The sequence below is a fragment of the Podarcis pityusensis genome, assembly GCF_964106645.2.
Source record: "Podarcis pityusensis genome assembly, chromosome: 15".
NCBI classification, from domain to species: Eukaryota; Metazoa; Chordata; class Lepidosauria; order Squamata; family Lacertidae; genus Podarcis; species Podarcis pityusensis.
The window spans coordinates 42,077,410-42,095,364 of NC_138040.1; the positions used below are offsets into that span (position 1 = coordinate 42,077,410).

At 44.5% G+C, this 17,955-nt stretch overlaps 1 protein-coding gene across 1 annotated transcript; it reads right to left on the reverse strand.

The window, feature by feature from the left end:
* Positions 1-6,878: 6,878 nt before the first annotated feature.
* Positions 6,879-17,862, reverse strand: NEFM (neurofilament medium chain). The gene is made up of 3 exons (XM_080982358.1): positions 16,679-17,862; positions 11,512-11,636; positions 6,879-8,985 (listed from the first exon to the last, which is right to left on the reverse strand). Exons 1-3 carry the CDS (start codon positions 17,756-17,758, stop codon positions 7,449-7,451), a joined length of 2,742 nt encoding a protein of 913 aa, XP_080838484.1. The 5' UTR covers positions 17,759-17,862; the 3' UTR covers positions 6,879-7,448.
* Between the last annotated feature and the right edge of the window lie 93 nt (positions 17,863-17,955).

Here is a 17,955-nt window from a genome sequence, read left to right on the forward strand (position 1 = left end):
CTAGTTTTTCCAGGGCAACAGAAAGCAATGCACTCTGCTCATGTGCAGCGGTGCCCTTATTTGTAGAATTACTTCACGCCCATTGAGGCTTAGCCTTTGCATTAAATCATATTCCATGACTGATTTTTATTGTATCCAGGCACTGCCTTCATCCCCAGACAGTTCAAATACTAAGGAATACTTTGTGGGGGAAGACAGGGCACAATTAAGGGTGTGTATAACCTTGGACTAGGGACGCGGGTGGTGCTGTGGGTTAAACCACAGAGCCTTAGGACTTGCCGATCAGAAGGTCGGCGGTTCGAATCCCCGCGATGGGGTGAGCTCCCGTTGCTCGGTCCCAGCTCCTGCCAACCAAGCAGTTCGAAAGCACGTCAAGTGCAAGTAGATAAATAGGTACCGCTCCGGCGGGAAGGTAAACGGCGTTTCCGTGCGCTGCTCTGGTTCACCAGAAGCGGCTTAGTCATGACCCGGAAGCTGTACGCCAGCTCCCTCGGCCAATAAAGTGAGATGAGTGCCGCAACCCCAGAGTCGGTCATGACTGGACCTAATGGTCAGGTGTCCCTTTACCTTTACCTTTATAACCTTGGACTAAGTGGCCTTGCAGGAAAATTCCTGCAAAATGATAAATTCTGTTGAAACAAAGTGGCTCTTTAGTGTAACAATTGACATCTTTTTCTGGTTGTGAAATGTCAGGGCTCTTTGGGTAGTCATGGCATGATGTCTTCATCTCCATCTCAGTGATGGCTGGTGTCCATTGAGACTGATGGGACGGAAAGCAGGGAGCCCAACAGCAGGTAGCGTCAGAGACAATGACAGGCAGAGCCTGACTCATTCTAGGTTTGTCCCCATCCTCATCCCTGCTGAGTTCCACAAGGGCAACACTGAGACTAAGGAGGAGGAGGAAGCTGACAGCAAGAGCCACCCCATAACTGGTTGTAAGTAAAAAGGCAGGCAGGCAGGGGTTGGCTGAGGGCAAATTGAGGTTGGTGGGGCAGTGCCCCACTAGCCCTAAAGGACCACCTTCCATCGGTAGATCTGATCTATATCTATGCATCTGCTTTAAATTCTCCCCCACAATTAAACAGAATCTGCACAGGCTTTGTGAAGGATTAACAATCTTCTGAGGGTTTCTGAATCAATTATTCCCGTCAGAAGTTTACACTGTGTTTAACACACACACACACACACACACACACACACACACAGAGCGAGGGAGAGAAGCATTAGTGCAGATTGGACAAAAGAGAAAATGCTTGCACTTCTCTGTATGATGTTATATGTCAGCAGATGAAACCTCATGGCAAAATGAAATATTCATCAGAATTAAACTCTCCTATTTATAAATATTTTGAAATGGCAACTCCACTGGGCATTTTAGATGCATAAATGTATTTGGGGAAAACACTCAAATTGGCTTGTTCTGCACATTCACACACTCACTTCAGCTGTAGATAAAAAAGTACTAATGCTGAATCTACAAAAGGATGCTGGAGATACAGCTTTGACCCATGGGTGGAAAGGGAGGGTCTCCACATGCAGAAGAATATGCAAGACCTTGTTCCCTGGAATTCAATGACAGATCTTGATAACCAAGATCCAGCATAGCATAATGGCTAAATCAGGGATGGGTAACTTGTCCTCCAGAAGTCTCCAGCTCCCATCATCCCTGACCACTGGGCATGCTGTCTGTGGCTCATGAGACTTGACATCCAGCTATATATTTGGAGACCACAGGCCTAGGTAGAGGACTTATACCACAGAGACCCTGGCAGTGAATACAAATCCTGCCCAGCCACAAAGCCAACTGGGTAACTTGGGGCCCTTAGCAATTTAGTCCTTTGTGCTTGTATGCATGAGTGGGAGAGAAGGATAGACACACATGCACGCACACACACACATTCATGTTTACTTCCATGCATAGACCAAATACATGGCAGGGGAGGAGGACCATGTCTGAAGGCCCTTTGTTCAACAACCAGCCTCCCTGCCTTCCTTACCAGCTGTGTGTTAGGTGCTATGTGTACAACTGTATGCACATAAGCAGCTGTTACCAAAGTTGCACTGGACATACAGATGTATGGAGCAGGCAGGCAATATCAGGGGCAGACCCAGTATGTATGGTCTCCTCCACAGGTATAGCCTTCATGAGAGCAAGATCAAGAGTGAGTGCAAAAGAGACCCTTCACTGTATTGAAGAAGTTGCACAATGAAATGACAGGTCTTCTTAATGGAGGTAGAAATGTAACCCAGAGAGTGGCTGTTTTTGCATTCACATCTATGAAAGCTAGAGTTTGGGGCATTACATTGCCTGCAGACAGATAGCAAATTGGGATGATGTGGTTTTACATTTATTTATTTCCTCTTTAAATTGAGATAACTGACTGCATAATAGTGTGGAGTTTGGTAGTTTCTTTTGCAGAACCATATACTTCATAAGGGGTATGTATTTTGTCTTCAGGTGCTCAGCAGCCTTTTGATTCCAATGTATGGAAGCAGCACATAAATGTATGAGGATGGGGGGGGGGGCACAACCTAGATCAGAATCTACTGAAAAAGATATGCAGTAGATCAGCAAGGATTTCTAGTAGTCAATAGTGTACAATTAATCAATTTTTTTTAAAAAAATCAAAATATTATGCTTATCTCTCAACTTCAGTATTAAAGGTAAAGGGACCCCTGACCATTAGGTCCAGTTGTGGCCGACTCTGGGGTTGCGGCACTCATCTCACTTTATTGGCCGAGGGAGCCAGCATACAGCGTCCGGGTCATGTGGCCAGCATGACTAAGCCGCTTTTGGCGAACCAGAGCAGTGCACGGAAACGCTGTTTACCTTCCCGCTGGAGTGGTACCTATTTATCTACTTGCACTTTGACGTGCTTTCGAACTGCTAGGTTGGCAGGAGCAGGGATCGAGCAACGGGAGCTCACCCCGTCGCGGGGATTCGAACCGCCGACCTTCTGATCAGCAAGCCCTAGGCTCTGTAGTTTAACCCACAGCGCCACCCGCGTCCCTCACCTGTAAAATATCAATATCAATTGATTGACCAAGTTTGCTCAGCATGGGTGGTCTGTTTTCAAGTTTTGAATTAGATGTGATTTGTGTTTATGTTTGTGGATATATGCAGGTTAATCAGTGAATGACTTATGGGCTGCTACCAGTATCTGGCTCCATACGCTGAGGCATCGTTTTGCTTCTGATTGTGACCGATGGACATCAAGCAGTCCTGAAATTCGCCTACCTCTGTTCTAGAACCTCTTCAGCCTTGGGCTGCAGCTTTACTCCCAGTCTGAATTAGGGATCTACTTGCAGAGCACAATCTTATGGGTTGTATCACATGCTAATACTGCTCAAAATTGACCCACTGAAGTAAAAATACATGACTAACAGGTGCACTCATTCCAATGGGTCTACACTGGTACCTTGAGTTACAAACGCCTCAGGTTACAAACACTTCATGTTACAAACTCCGCTAACCCGGAAGAGTTACCTCGAGTTGAGAACTTTGCCCCAGGATGAGAACAGAAATCGTGTCCCGGCGGCGCAGTGGCAGCAAGAGGCCCCATTGGTGAAAGCAATGGTTAAGAACGGACCTCCAGAACGAATCAAGTTCATAACTAGAGGTACCACTGTATTCTGAGTAGAACTTAGTGGGCATGTTTGCTGAGAAGCAATTCCCACTGTCTTTGCTGTGGGTAAACATGCATAGGATTGTAACCTAACTTTGGGCAGGGTCCATAAAAACAGACAATTGCTCCATCTAGCTCAGTATTGCCTACTCTGGCTGGCAGAAGCTTTCCAAGAGTCCACATAAGCATCTTTCCCAGCCCTAGTTGGGGACAACAGGGACTAAACCTGGGGCCTTCTACATGCATGGTTGAAAAGCAGTTGCTGTATAACTGAGCTATGGTTCTTCCCAGTGATAGATCTCATTATTTGCCTGAAGAATGTTTGAGGGTCATTATTATCTCCATTTAAAGTGTCATGTAGTGAGTGATGGAGAAAAACACAGGCTGAAGCCCTAGAGCTTGGGTAGGCAAACTAAGGCCTGGAGGCCAGATCCGGCCTGTGGACGGTCTGGGAATCAGTGTATTTTTACATGAGTAGACTGTGTCCTTTTATTTAAAACACATCTCTGGATTATTTGTGAGGCATAGGAATTTGTTCATATTTTCCCCCCAAAATATAGTCCGGCCCCCCACAAGGTCTGAGGGACAGTGGACCAGCCCCCTGCTGGAAAAGTTTGCTTACCCCTGCCCTAGAGAACTGCTGCAAATAGGATGGAGAATTTTGAGAGGCCAGTTGCACACAGCTTCACCTTAGAATGATTTCCCTTTATGTAGAAAGTTTAAAACCACTGAAGTAGAACGAGCAGTTACCGTATTTTTCGCTCTATAACACGCAGATTTTTTCTCCTGAAAAGGAAGGGGAAATGTCTGTGCGTGTTATGGAGCGAATGTGTGGTCCCTGGAGCCGAAAAATCAGACAAAAATCAAATCGGGCTTCACAATTGCTGAAACGGAACAAAGAGCAGGGAAAGCCCCTCCCCTCCAGGCAAGCAGAGGGGAAAAGAGGAAGCAGCTGCTTTCCTGCATTCTGCCTCAGGGTCTTACTGCCCACCCGCTCTGTTTCGTTGCTGTGTTTGCTGAAACGGAACAAAGAGCAGGGAAAGCCCCTCCCCTCCAGGCAAGCAGAGGGGAAAAGAGGAAGCAGCTGCTTTCCTGCATTCTGCCTCAGGGTCTTACTGCCCACCCGCTCTGTTTCGTTGCTGTGTTTGCTGAAACGGAACAAAGAGCAGGGAAAGCCCCTCCCCTCCAGGCAAGCAGAGGGGAAAAGAGGAAGCAGCTGCTTTCCTGCATTCTGCCTCAGGGTCTTACTGCCCACCCGCTCTGTTTCGTTGCTGTGTTTGCTGAAACGGAACAAAGAGCAGGGAAAGCCCCTCCCCTCCAGGCAAGCAGAGGGGAAAGCAGAGTGTCTGCTTTCCTCTCTGTGCTTCGGAGGGAACAATGTTTGTGAAGGGAAGAGAGATTACAGGTTCAGCTTAAAATTCTGATTTGACTTCCTGCTTTTTGTTTTTGGGGACACACAGCATTCAAATATGCTTTCTTCAATTTAAAAGGATGAAATCCTTAAACAGTGTTTTGCCTGTAAATTCATGCGATCTGGAAGATTACAGTGTCTGTACCTCTTAAGGGATGGCAAAGCTTAGGTTTCGCTGCTAAATAGTTCTTAATGCAGTTAAAATGCTTTCTTCTGTCAAGGCAATTAAAAAAAATAAATATCAGGCAGCCGGAAAACATGCAGATGGGAGAGAGAGAGAGAGAGAGAGAGAGAGAGAGAGAGAGAGCGCTGGCTGGCTTGTGTGTGTGGGTGGGTGGGGGGGAACTTTTGCCTTCCTTTCCTCACGTTATAGCCCTCTCCTGCATTCTTAGCCTTCTGTGTTTTTCCTTCCCTCCCCACTTAAAATGTGGTTACAAAGCATGGATCCACATGGATCCTCAGGATCTTTGCATTGGGTCACCCCAAATTCACCATCAGAGCACACAGCATGTCCATGGCTACAGCCTGCCCCCCCAAAATCACGCACCTACTGTTGCCTGGGGCTGCAATGGTGCAAAAACGTGGTTACAAAGCATGGATCCACATGGATCCTCAGGATCTTTGCATTGGGTCAGCCAAAATTCACCATCAGAGCACATAGCATGTCCATGGCTACAGCCTGCCCCCCCAAAATCACGCACCCACTGTTGCCTGGGGCTGCAATGGTGCAAAAACGTGGTTACAAAGCATGGATCCACAGGGATTCTCAGGATTTTTGCATTGGGTCACCCCAAATTCACCATCAGATCACATGTCTGTGGCCACAGCATGAAGCACAAAAATGATACGTCCACTGTTTCATTCAGAATATTTTTTCCCTTGTTTTCCTCCTCTAAAAACGATGTGCGTGTTATGGTCAGGTGCGTGTTATAGAGCGAAAAATACGGTAACTTTTAAACCATTGATGTCAAAATTGAGATCAGGAGCTGTCCAGGGCTGTAATTCTAAGCACATTTCCCTGGAAAGGAAATTCCAGGGCATACTCACAGAAACAAGTTCTTAAGCTTATCCGGATGCCAGCCAACATTAGCAGACAAAGGACTGTTATGAAATCCCCCTTAGCCTTCATGGACTCTTCTCACAGAAGGTAAAACAAGGAAACTCATCAGTGATTCATAGTCCTTAGGAATTGTGTTCAAAGCTTGCATTTATGTTGTCTATATTTCATTGTTGACTTTGTTCCATTCCTTCTGAATTACAGATTCCGAGCTGGCTCACTCATGTGTGCCCAGTGGGAACTCATGTGATAATTGGACTGAGTGTGCCCTTGCAGGCCTAACACCAGAGGTCACCATGACATGGTTGTATGAAACTCAATACTTTCTGGAATCAAAGGGTCAGAAGTGGAAGTTGGAAAACAGCACAGGAATTGTTACCTTATCCTGTGTCACATTGTACTAGGTGACCAATGCAGAATAAAGTCATTTACTTGATCTCCTATCAACTTGCACTGTTTGCAGCTGCAACAAAGGCAATCCAAATGAGGATCTTGAACCAAATGCCAGTGGTTTGTAAAGCTGACTCATTAGTTTGAGCATGCAAGGTTTAATGTAATTTTGATTGCATTTTAAATAGAGTGCATATTTATCCTGGTTTATGTCTGTGCTATAAGGCATTTTACTATATTTGCAATAGCCTATGGCTACAAGCAATAATGTTTATTAGATTTTAATGCAGCCCAGCATATACCTTCTATCAGATGCATGTTCCTAGTTTGCTGCAAAGACTGAATAATTTATAAAACTGTGGAGCTATATGAGAAATCCAGGCAAAGCCAGGCACATTTCCAATATGACCTTTATTGAGCACAAATTGCTGTGACTGCTTACATCAAACAACAAAAGGTTGCATACTGTGCATGTCAAGGTAGGTTCTCCCATGAACAAAAGTCCATCTTAATTGCACCAGTGAGGTAAACATAATGATTAAATAGCTTAAGGCTAGGAGAGTTCTGGGTATGATTAATATTATTATTACTCATTCATTCATTCGTTTGTTATTGTTTGTTTGTATTTGGCTCAGTTGATTCTTTGCATAATACATCTTAAGACGTTCCTCAGAAGCGTCCCATCAGCAGCTTAGGAAATTCAGCAACTTCCTCTGTAAGAATAACAGCTCATGCATTTTTTAAAAATTCTCTAATTTCTGCAGAGGGAGCACATTGGGCTTGCATGCATTCCCCCTGACATCCCTGGGTATTGCACAAAAATAAAATCAGAAATGAAAGAGTGGATCTGGAGACTCCACGAGAGAACCCGTTCTGCTTCGAAGCCGTCACTTACATGCATTTTGCAGCTGTCATATGGCTTAACCTTTTGCACCGACCCAAGAAGGGGGAGAAAATGATTATTTTAGTCACTCTCCTTAACTTCTTTCAATACGGCATGTGAAGAAGTGACCTTCTCTACCTTCTTAGTGGACACCAACTTCTCTGCAACCGTCCCCTCATGCTCTTCTGTCTTCTTGGTGACAGTCACAGACTTTGTGATGTATGTGGTCGTCCCATCATCCCCTTCACTAGTGAATTTCTCAACTTTTTTGGTTACCATGACTTTCTCTTCACTCTTCCCTTTCTTCTCCTCTTCCTCAGAGGGGCTTATGTCTAGGCCATTGGTCACCACCCCTTTGTCTTCCTCCTCTACTTGTTTTGCCTTGGAGTCTTCTTTTTCTTCACTCTTCTCTTCGACCTCTCCATTCACTGCTATGTCTTCTTTGGTGGACTCTTTTGATGCTTTCTCACTTGTTTCTGTCTTCTCTTCTTTGGAATCCTTCTCTGTACCAACTTTTGCTGCCTTAGTGACTGAGATGGTCTCTTCCACTTCCTTCACAGGGGACCCTGCTTTTTCTGGAGATGAAGCTTTTTCTGGAGTCCCAGCTTTTTCTGGAGTCCCTGCTTTTTCTGGAGAGGCTGCTTTCTCTGGAGTCCCTGCTTTTTCTGGAGAGGCTGCTTTCTCTGGAGTCCCTGCTTTTTCTGGAGAGGCTGCTTTCTCCGGAGTCCCTGCTTTTTCTGGAGTTGCTGGTTTTTCAGGAGACCCTTTCTCCGGAGTCCCTGCTTTCTCTGGAGTTGCTGGTTTTTCAGGAGACCCTTTCTCAGGTGTCCCAGCTTTCTCTGGAGATGCTTTCTCTGGTGTCCCTGCTTTCTCAGGAGAACCTGCCTTTGCTGGGGAGGTGGACTTCTCCTCTTCTTCACCTTCCTGCTCCTCCTCCTTTTGCTCTTCACTTTCAGCTTCTTTATCATCCTCTGCTTCTTCTGCTGCAGGAGATTTAGGCGGAGATGCTTTGGTCTTTTCTACTTTCTCTGGTGCAATGGTTTCTTCCACCTCTTCACCTTCTTCCTCTGCTTCTTTTTCTTCCTTGCTTTCAGCTCCAGCTTCTCCCTCCCCTGCTTCTTCCTCCTCCTCTGCTTCTTCCTCACCCTCTTCCTTTTCACTCTTTTCTTCTTCTTTTTCAGAGCCTCCTTCTTCTGCCTCATCAGACTTTGCACCTTCATCTTCCTCACCGCCCTCCTCCTCACCCTCCTCTTCTCCTTCTCCTTCTTCTTCAGCTTCTGGAGCTGCTGCTTCAACTCTGGCCTCTTCCTTGGCTATAATTTCTTCCTCTACAGCTTCCTCCTCCTCTTCCTGTTCTTCTGGTGCTGTTCCAGCAGCCAGTTCTTCAGCCATAGCTGCAAGGGCCTCATCCAGTTCAGACTTCTCATCCTCAACTTTTGTCTCTTCAATAATTTCTTCTACAAATTTGTGCTGGACCTTTAGCTTTGGAGGTTCAACTTTGGATTTTTGTATTTTGGAAGATGATATTGTTACTGAAGGTTGCCTATGTATAAATGTTGGACCAGTGATGCTTCCAGAGAAGGCACTGAATCTTGTTTCTTCACCCTCAAGAAGTTTCCTAGGGAAAGAAGAGGGAGGAATTAACACCCATCTCTAACGTTTCAAGATGAATTTTTGAATGAACAAGCACCTCTGTAAGTAGCTATGATAGATTTTAAAAACTATTTTGAGTAACTGCAAATTGCTTCTAGCTTGTTAAACTATCAAATAGCATCCCACACCCTGCAAACCTGTCAGCCCATCTTCTCCTTCTGAACTAAATTGCTGACATAAATGGAAAAGGTACCAACACAAAACCCAGATAAGGGATGGGGAACCTGTGGTTATCAAATGGTATTGAACTACAGCTCCCATCATCCTTGGTCATTGGCTATGCTTACTGGAGCTTATGGGAGTTGTGGTTCAGAAACATCTGGAGAGTCAAAGGTTCCCCAACCCTGACCTAGATGAATGGGGAGAAAATACATTGTATTTGGGGGAAGTTGCAGACTTTCATTTAGGAGAAAATGCCCCTTTCATATTGGGCCTTCTTTAGGTGCCTATCAATGCATTTGTAACATCATCAACTGCCACACCAATACTCTCTCTCCTCTCAGACCAATTGCCTGCCTAGCAACTAAGGGACAAGACTAGCAAATTTGGAAGGAAAGCATCAAGAATCAATGTGAACAATGACCAGCTAAGCTTCTTCATACACATTCCATCATTAGATGGACATTTTTCTAGCTATGCATAACTTGTAGAGCATTGTCCACAAATAGTGCTCTCTTACTAAAATTCTATGATTGCCTACTGAAGGATAAATATTTGTGTTGCTTTTTAAAGGGCCATTGCATATAAGACTATAAATTCTCTATATTTACTTCAAAGGGTTGTTCACATACATGGGACATGATAATGCCAAATTTAAGCTCCATTAATTTCAATGAGAGAAATTTAACCATGGGCTTAACTTTCATATTTCATTGATTTCAGTGAGTGAGTGCTTAAAGTTTAGCTTATATAAATATATTTCAGTATATAACCTAAGGACGAATTAATACTGCCTTTAGATAGCTGCTTTCTGTCCTGTGGACAACTAGCGCGTGCGCGCACACACACACACACACACACACACACACACACATGTTCCTGGACAGTGAAACAAAGGAAAAATAATAACAGAAAAAATTTAAGTGAGTATTTAAATCTCAGGACTAATATTTACTTTGTTCAAACGTATTGTTTTTCCCCTTAGCATTATTTAAATCCAGGAATGCACATAGCAATAAAATATTTGTAAGAGATATGGGCAAGCATAGAAGAACTATACTCCATCAATCTAAAACGTGTTGTTTCAACATTTAGCATTTTTGCATTATTAAATCTTAAGTGTCCTCTGGGGAAGGAACATAGCTCAGTGGTAGAACATCCACCTTGTATGCAGAAGGTCCCAGGTTCAGTCTCCAGGTAGGGCTGGGAGAGGACCCTGCCTGAAACCCTGGAGAGCCTCTGCCAGTCAGTGTAGACAGTACTGAGTTAGATGGTCTGACAGCTTTCTATGTCCCTATGAACACAGCAGACATTGCTGCTTCCAAAACTATGCACTGTTCTGGATGAGGAGTACTATTGTGGCTGTGATGCAGCTAGTCAGTGCAGACAATTCTAGGCTAATGGACCATTGCTTTGAACATAAGGCAGTTTCCTATGTTCCGAATTTTGTTTCTTGGTAAATGTATGAAACAATATATGCGGGCCAAGTCATTTCATGGTTTCAGGAAGTAGAATTTGGATGAGAAAGGCAGGAAGTTGTCATTGATTGCTTATTATACTTTTACTGTGGATCAGGGTTGGATGACATTTGCATAGTCTACCAACTGAATTAGTAGTCATTTCTAGTCTGCTCATCTCCCACTGAAAAAGATTTGTACTTTAGCATTTCCTTTTGGAGTATTTCATAAGCTTAAATTATCTCTCTCTTTGCCATGTTACAAAAGCAATGCAAATATGATGGTGTATTAAGAAATTAGAAATTAAATGGAAAATTATAATGGATAGGGAAAGCTTTGCATTTTCAGCTTAATTTCACATTCTTGCTTGTATTATTGACTGTAAATTTTAAGGGGGGAAATGCTGAAGAAGAAAAGGATAAAAGACCCCTCACCTCCATGGCAGCACCCCAGTTATGGAATATTCTCCCCGAAAAGGTGTGTCCAGCACCCATGCCATAGTCTTATCGGCACCAGGTGAAGACCAGGGTTTTTTTGTTTGTTTTGGCATTAAGTGGTTTGTTTATTTATCACCACCATTACTAACCATAACAATCACCATCAATTCCCCCATCAATTTGTCCACTGATCTTTGGTATGTTACCCTGCTAACGTCTTTTCTGCTGAAACTCTACAGCACAAAGCAGAACGTTATTGCCCAGGTTTCAAATTGTGCTAAGAATCTGGCAAAGTGCCTTGCTTATTTGTCAACAATGCCTTGTGGGATTCAAAGATTAGCTCTGTGGGGTTTTGTTGTTGTTGCTGCTGCTACTGGAACTAAAAACATCTGCAGTGCAATTCCTAAATCAGCCATGTCGGCATTCTGTTCACTATACCTGTATGCGGCAATTTCAATATCAAGAGCCATCTTGACATTGAGGAGATCCTGGTATTCCCTCAAATGACGAGCCATCTCCCATTTTGTGCCTCTCAATTCATTTTCCAGTTGTTGAATTGTATCCTGCAACCAAGACACAGGCAGTTATTTAGGATAGTTACAAGCAAAATGTAAATAGGAGTGCAGTGGTGAATAAAGCACTTTATTTATTTATTAAACTATATATCTACTGTTATTCAGAAAGAAATATTAGAGCAGTTCACAATAAGAATACATAAAGCCATACAGTGTGTGTGTGTGTGTGTGTGAGAGAGAGAGAGAGAGCGAGAGAGAGAGAGAGAGAGATCAACTGTTACAGAAGAGTATTTTCTTAATTACCAGCATATACCTGACAACATACAAAAGTTTTCAATATTTATGAGGAGGACATGGATGGAAGGGTGATTGAACTATGGGAAATGGGATAAGTGAAGCTTGAATTGGGCTCCTCAACTCCTGAAGAAGTGGCCTAGGTTGTGAGGGTCTCCCATCTCCTCAACTTGACCAGCCAATACTAGATGAGATCCAATGACCTAAAGATCTCTTTTCTTACAGCAATAAAAAGCTCATAGGTTGTGAGCCCCCAGAAAACTAAGTCCCAGAGACCACTAGTCTGGGAAGGATGGTAGTAAATTGCTATTCTTGTGTGAAATACTGAGAGGAACCTTATGGGATTACTGAACTTTATGGGATTACTGAAAGGTTGATGAAAATTCTCCCCCTCAATCTCCATATCAACCATTCTTATAGACTAAAGTAATCAAAACTAGAAATATCTATGCTGTGAGAAATTCTGTTTTGGATTAACTTCTAAGAGAGAAATCTAGAGCAAAGTCATGAAGGACACCAGTAGCCTATTCCTGCTCCTAGTACTCTGTATTTACAATCTGAAAACCAGAAGCACATTCTACACAACATCAATATTTCAGTTTGCTATTGTTATCATTTATTTAAGATTGCCTCTTAAAATTACTAGGTAAAAACTGGAACCTGGTTAAGACAATATACTTAAATGTAAGTCAGTTTTGGAAATTGGACTTCATCAATTTGTATTTCTCTATTTTGCTTAACCAAGCTGTGAATCACACTGACCTATGAGAAGAAAAAATTAATTTCCCAACTTTCTGTACTTCCCACAAAAAACATGCAATCCTTGTGCTTCAAAATGCACCTTCTGAATTATGGAAATTAGCTCCAAAGTCAGTGGTAGGAACACTGCAGCCTAGCAGCCTACTCTAGTGTTCTTTAGTATCCACACCTTTGTTAAACAGAACAATATAATTATTTAAAAGTTTAGGTAAAATTGTGCATTTGCTAAGGCTGTGTAGAAATGGCAACTTGAAATTCTTCACTTTATTTGTGGGATGAGAAATGGTGAGGGGTAGGCAGTTCTCTCAATTTCTCTAGAGGAAGAGGAAAAGATTGCAACAATTTATTAGGGTTGGGGCTCACCATTAGGACAGTTTATTTATTAATTTTCAGGGCAATAAATAAATTAAATGATGGTGTTCAAGTGCAGAAAATTATGTAAAGTGATCTTTTTCTAGTGGAGAAATGAGAAAAAGTAAACTCTCAAAAGTTTTCTCAATAAAAAAATAATTTGAGAAATTTGGGCTCAGCTCCAATATTTGAGGCCAGCAGCAAAATATAGTAATTTACTTGAGTCTAACTATGCAATTGATTTAAAAGCTCAGAGTCTAAATCCATTGAGTTAACTAGATCTGCAGCAATCTGATGCCAAAACGCTTATGTGGGTTGATTGCTCTAGATACTACTCTACTTAAAAAGCAATATCTATAGGAAAATTGTTGGGAAATGTTGCCAGTATTTGTCTCTTAAGACTAAAATTGCACATCACTAGCTCACTTCTAAGCCTATTGACTTTAGCAAGCAGTAAGGTTGCTTATGTGAGAGACTGTTCTATTCCCCTTGTGGTGGAAGTTCCTGCAGCCCTCCTACAAAGTCACTTCTAGGGGTCTGAAGCAGTTTTCCAGGGTGTGCCCTCAGGGGCTGCAGCTGGAGAGGGGAGAACCTCATGCAACCCCCTCCCTTGTATGGGTGGAGAAGGGTGCCTTTGACTCAGGCATGGGTGGCAATGGCTGTTTTCATCCAAACAATTACATTAGAATGAAATCCCATCGAGTTCAGTGCAGTTTTGTCGCACCAAAAGCATTATTTTTTATGGATGAGGGATGTGCAGCCTAAGGTCGTATTTTCTACAACATTTTTCATAGCAATAAGTATTTGGTGGATAAATGGTTAAATATCTGGAAACAAAAACCACTCTGTTGTCTTGGGATAATACCCTTGAGCGGTCTCATCAAATTCAATGTTGGTTTCAAGTTTGCACTGCAAGATACATTTTTGCTATGTTATTTACATATCTGAATCCTATACTGGACAAAAAGCACGTTGCAATCAAATGGATAAGTCACCAGAGCTTTTGCTATATGTGGGGCATTAGAAATAGGCTGAGATAGAAGGCAGTACAAGCTCGCTTTCATGTCTGGACTTTGATCACATTATGCAATTCTGCATTGCCTCATTTTGAACCATAAAAATAAGGTTTACTTGGTCTGTTTATTGATTTGCTTTTTCCCTAACTAATATTTATTTTAGAGGGATTCAAGTATTTTTCAGATGCTCTGTCCAATATCATTCTGCAGTGCGCAAGTTCCTTTATCAGTGGAAATCTTTGAGGGCTGCCTCTTGCACTGGAAGGGTGGTTTTATGACTTCCCTGGTGCCATCAAGTTCTGCATTGCAGAAGTTTGGGGTGCACTTGGCAGAGAGATCCATCTCAGATTGCTTTTTGTTGCTTGCTCATCTTATTTTTATCCATAGTCACCTCCATGGCAGTTAATTCAATGCAAGCACTGGTCCTCACTGCAATCATGTTAGCCAAAGCCACTTTAAGCTTTGTGATTTGCCCAGGTGGGTGTAATGGAATTGTGTTCACATATAGTCTATAGAGTATAGAATTCAAGCTCAGAATCCATCTTCCTATCCCAAAGCAGGCACTCTGGGATTTGCCTTTTGCACTGATCAGCTCTATCAGAAAATCTGCTCAGCACTTTTAGCTTCTGCATTGCTGAAGTTCAGCAGACACTGATGCAGAATGGTGGCTGCAGTGGTGCTTGCATTTTGCAGCAAATATAACCTTTAATTATCGGCATACAAAACACAGCACCCCACTGCTGTGTGAGCCTTCTCTAAATTTTATGATGAATCATTCTGCAAAAGTCCATCTGGATTCCCACAGATTCCCCATGCTATGAGAAAAGGTTCCTTGTCAAATAATGATTATTAAGAAAAATAAATACCAATAAAATATTATTTCAAATACATTGAGTTTTTGTTGCAGAAATTATGTGAGCCTAGTTTGATTTTACACAATGCTGTCGATCAGAATTCCTATTCAATAATTTCTTCATACACACTTTATTGTGAGTTGCATTTTATTTAAATTTTCAGAAATGCTAATACTGTAATAATAACAGCCAGCAGTTCTTGATAGCAATTTTCCCCAGGACGTTGTTGCTGCTTTTAGTCAGTTACTATGCTCTGGAACATTAAATTATATCCAGTACCACTGGATCAGAAAGAACTATGGTAAAGGTCATGCTTTGCAGCTCAGGTTGTCATCAAAGGATCAATTTTTAAACTGCATTGCCACAACACATTCATTTTTTATTGGTACTACTAACAACTTTGGGAAGCAGCATATGCAATTTTTTTCCCCACTTCTTCCTGTGGTAGTTCTGCAGTGCATCAGTTATGGGATGTTCTGCATCAGGGATGCTTATGGTTGGTGAATGGAGTTCCAGAGCTATCACAAGAACTTCCAAAGTGACACTTCTTTCAGGCTAAGTTTAGCATCCTTCATTCCAAAGTCAGTCTTGCCGTAGGGCACAATACTTTCCTACACTCCTAGAAAATGCTTTATTTTATTTTTTACCAGAGAGCTGTTTGGAAGTGGATGATTCCATCCTGCATGGAAGCATGTAGGACCCCTCCTTTCTCATTTGGGGAGCTGCATTTTGTATGGGACTAGGCAGGCAGAATCTTTCCCATCTCTGCTCTGCCATTTAGAGGAGTGGAGCTTAGAGCAAGTTGTGGGATGGCTCCCCCCCCACCCATCCCTTCCTCTTCTCGGAGTTGCACTTTGCTGGCAAGAAAAAAAACACTTATTATCCACTTTAAAAAAAACAAAAGCAAAATAAATATTTCCATTATGTATTTTGTAGCATCATTTCCCCATTCCAACTAACACACATTCGCCAATGCAATCAAGGTATCCCTTAGGACTGAAGTACATAGGAAGCTGCCTTATGCTGAGTCAGACCACTGGATTCATCTTGCTTAGCACTGTCTCACTGACTAGGGGTGACACTCCAGGGTTTGAAACAAGGGGGCATTCCCACCCTGGAGATTGAACATGAGGCAAAGGTGAAGCTTTGTCCCTGAGCTATGGCCCTCTCCCTTTGGTAAAAGACAAGAAGCTGAAGAACATTTCCTGGCCCTTCCATTCATTTTGCATAGAGTCAGTTGGGATCCCCCCCATGGGGGCATTTTGCCCCCCTAACATGAAGCTTGCCCCCTAACATAAATCCTGGCTACGTCCATGGATCACCTACTCTCTGAAATCTGCTTCATTTTGAGGGTGTGGTGTGGCTCAAATGTTAAAAGACTCCCCTTTTCACTTTCAATGGCACGTATTGGGGCACAGAAAGGTCAAATCACATTTCACATTTCTGAAAGAGCAAAGAGTATTTTTTTCACATTAAGGTGCCGATCATGAATGCCTTTCCCCGAAGTTATCGATTCCAATGGAGTTAAGTTTTGAGCAAGTCTTATTTTGAAGCTCAGTTTTTGATTCAGTTGGAATTTCCTTGGAAAGTGCCCTTCCTTCAAGTAACTGCAGGGATCCTGCAGCTGGGAAGGGCGGGGTAGAACTACTTACGGGCGGGGGGGCTTGCCCCGCCCCTTGAGGCGCACCGTCTCCTGACCGCCCCCATTGCATTTTGCATGGAAACAAATATAGGCAGCCGCAGATGGCAGGTGGAGAGCATCACCGCCCCCTCCCCAAGCCACGCCCACCACCAGACCCCCCCTCCCCGCGCCTACCTGGTAGGTGGAGAGATCGTGGTTATGGCGCTCCTCGATGTCGGTGAGTTGGCGCTCCAGGGACTCCTTGGTGCCGCGGACGGATTCGAGCTCGATGCTCTTAGCCTGGAGCTGCCGTCGGTACTCGGAGATCTCCTCCTTGGCCGAGCGGATGGCTTCCTTGTTCTGCTCGGCGGCCTCGGTGAGCTTGGCGTAGCGGCACTTGAACCACTCCTCGGCCTGGACCATGTTCTGGTCGGAGTGGCACTCGAGCTGGGAGCGGATCTCCTTCAGGGCGGACGACAGGTCTGTCTTCAGGTAGTCCTTGCGCTCGACGGTGACGTGCGAGGCCTGGATCTGGGCTAGGAGGTCGGCCACCTCCTCCTCGTGGTTGCCGCGGAGGAAAGCCACTTCGTCCTGCAAGGACTGCACCTTCTTGTCCAGCTCGACCTTGACCATGGACGACTCCTCGATGTCCTTGCGCAGAGCGCGGATGATGGCCTCGGTGTCGTCCCGGAGGCGCGCCTCGTCCTCGAAGCGCTCCTTGAGGCGCTGGATGTCCTCCTCCAGGTGCTCCGAGTCGAGCTGCAGCGCCGCCTTCTCGTGGTTGACTTGCTCGAGAGCGCAGCGCAGCTCCCGCAGCTCCTGCTCGAAGGCGTCGCCCAGCTGAGAGCGGCCCGCCTGCTTCTGCCGCAGCGCCGCGATCTCGTTCTCCAGCTCCTTGTTCTGCTGCTCCAGCGAGTGCACTTTCTCGATGTAGCCGGCGAAGCGGTCGTTGAGGCCCTGCAGCTGCTCCTTCTCGTTGGAGCGGCTCAGCTTCAGCTCGCCGCTGCCTCCGCCGCCGCCGCCGCCGCCGTTGAAGAGCGACGACTGGCTCAGCTCCAGGCTCTCGGAAGAGCTCAGCACCGTCGAGCCGTAGGAAGCCCGCGCCGCGCCCAGGTTGCGCTTGTAGGACGAAGAGACGGTGCTGGGGGAGCTCCGCGACCACGACTGGGACCTGAAGCCGCTGGAAGGCGACATGCTGGCCCGGCTGAAGGTGGTCCGGCTGTCGGCCACCCGCCGGTAAGACGGGTTGCTTAGAGGCTCCAGCGTGTAGCTCATCTTGGAAGACTTGGTGAGAGGCGCTCGGCGCTGAGTTCAGGGCAGCGGGGACTCTGCAGAAGGCAGCGCCTTATATACCGGAGACGCACGTTGTCTCTGAAGGGGACATGCCGGCCGGTATGAGGTAGCGAGGAGAGGCGGGGCCAAGGGACGGAAGCCCCGCCCTTTGAGAGTAAACCACACCCTTTCCTTCAGAT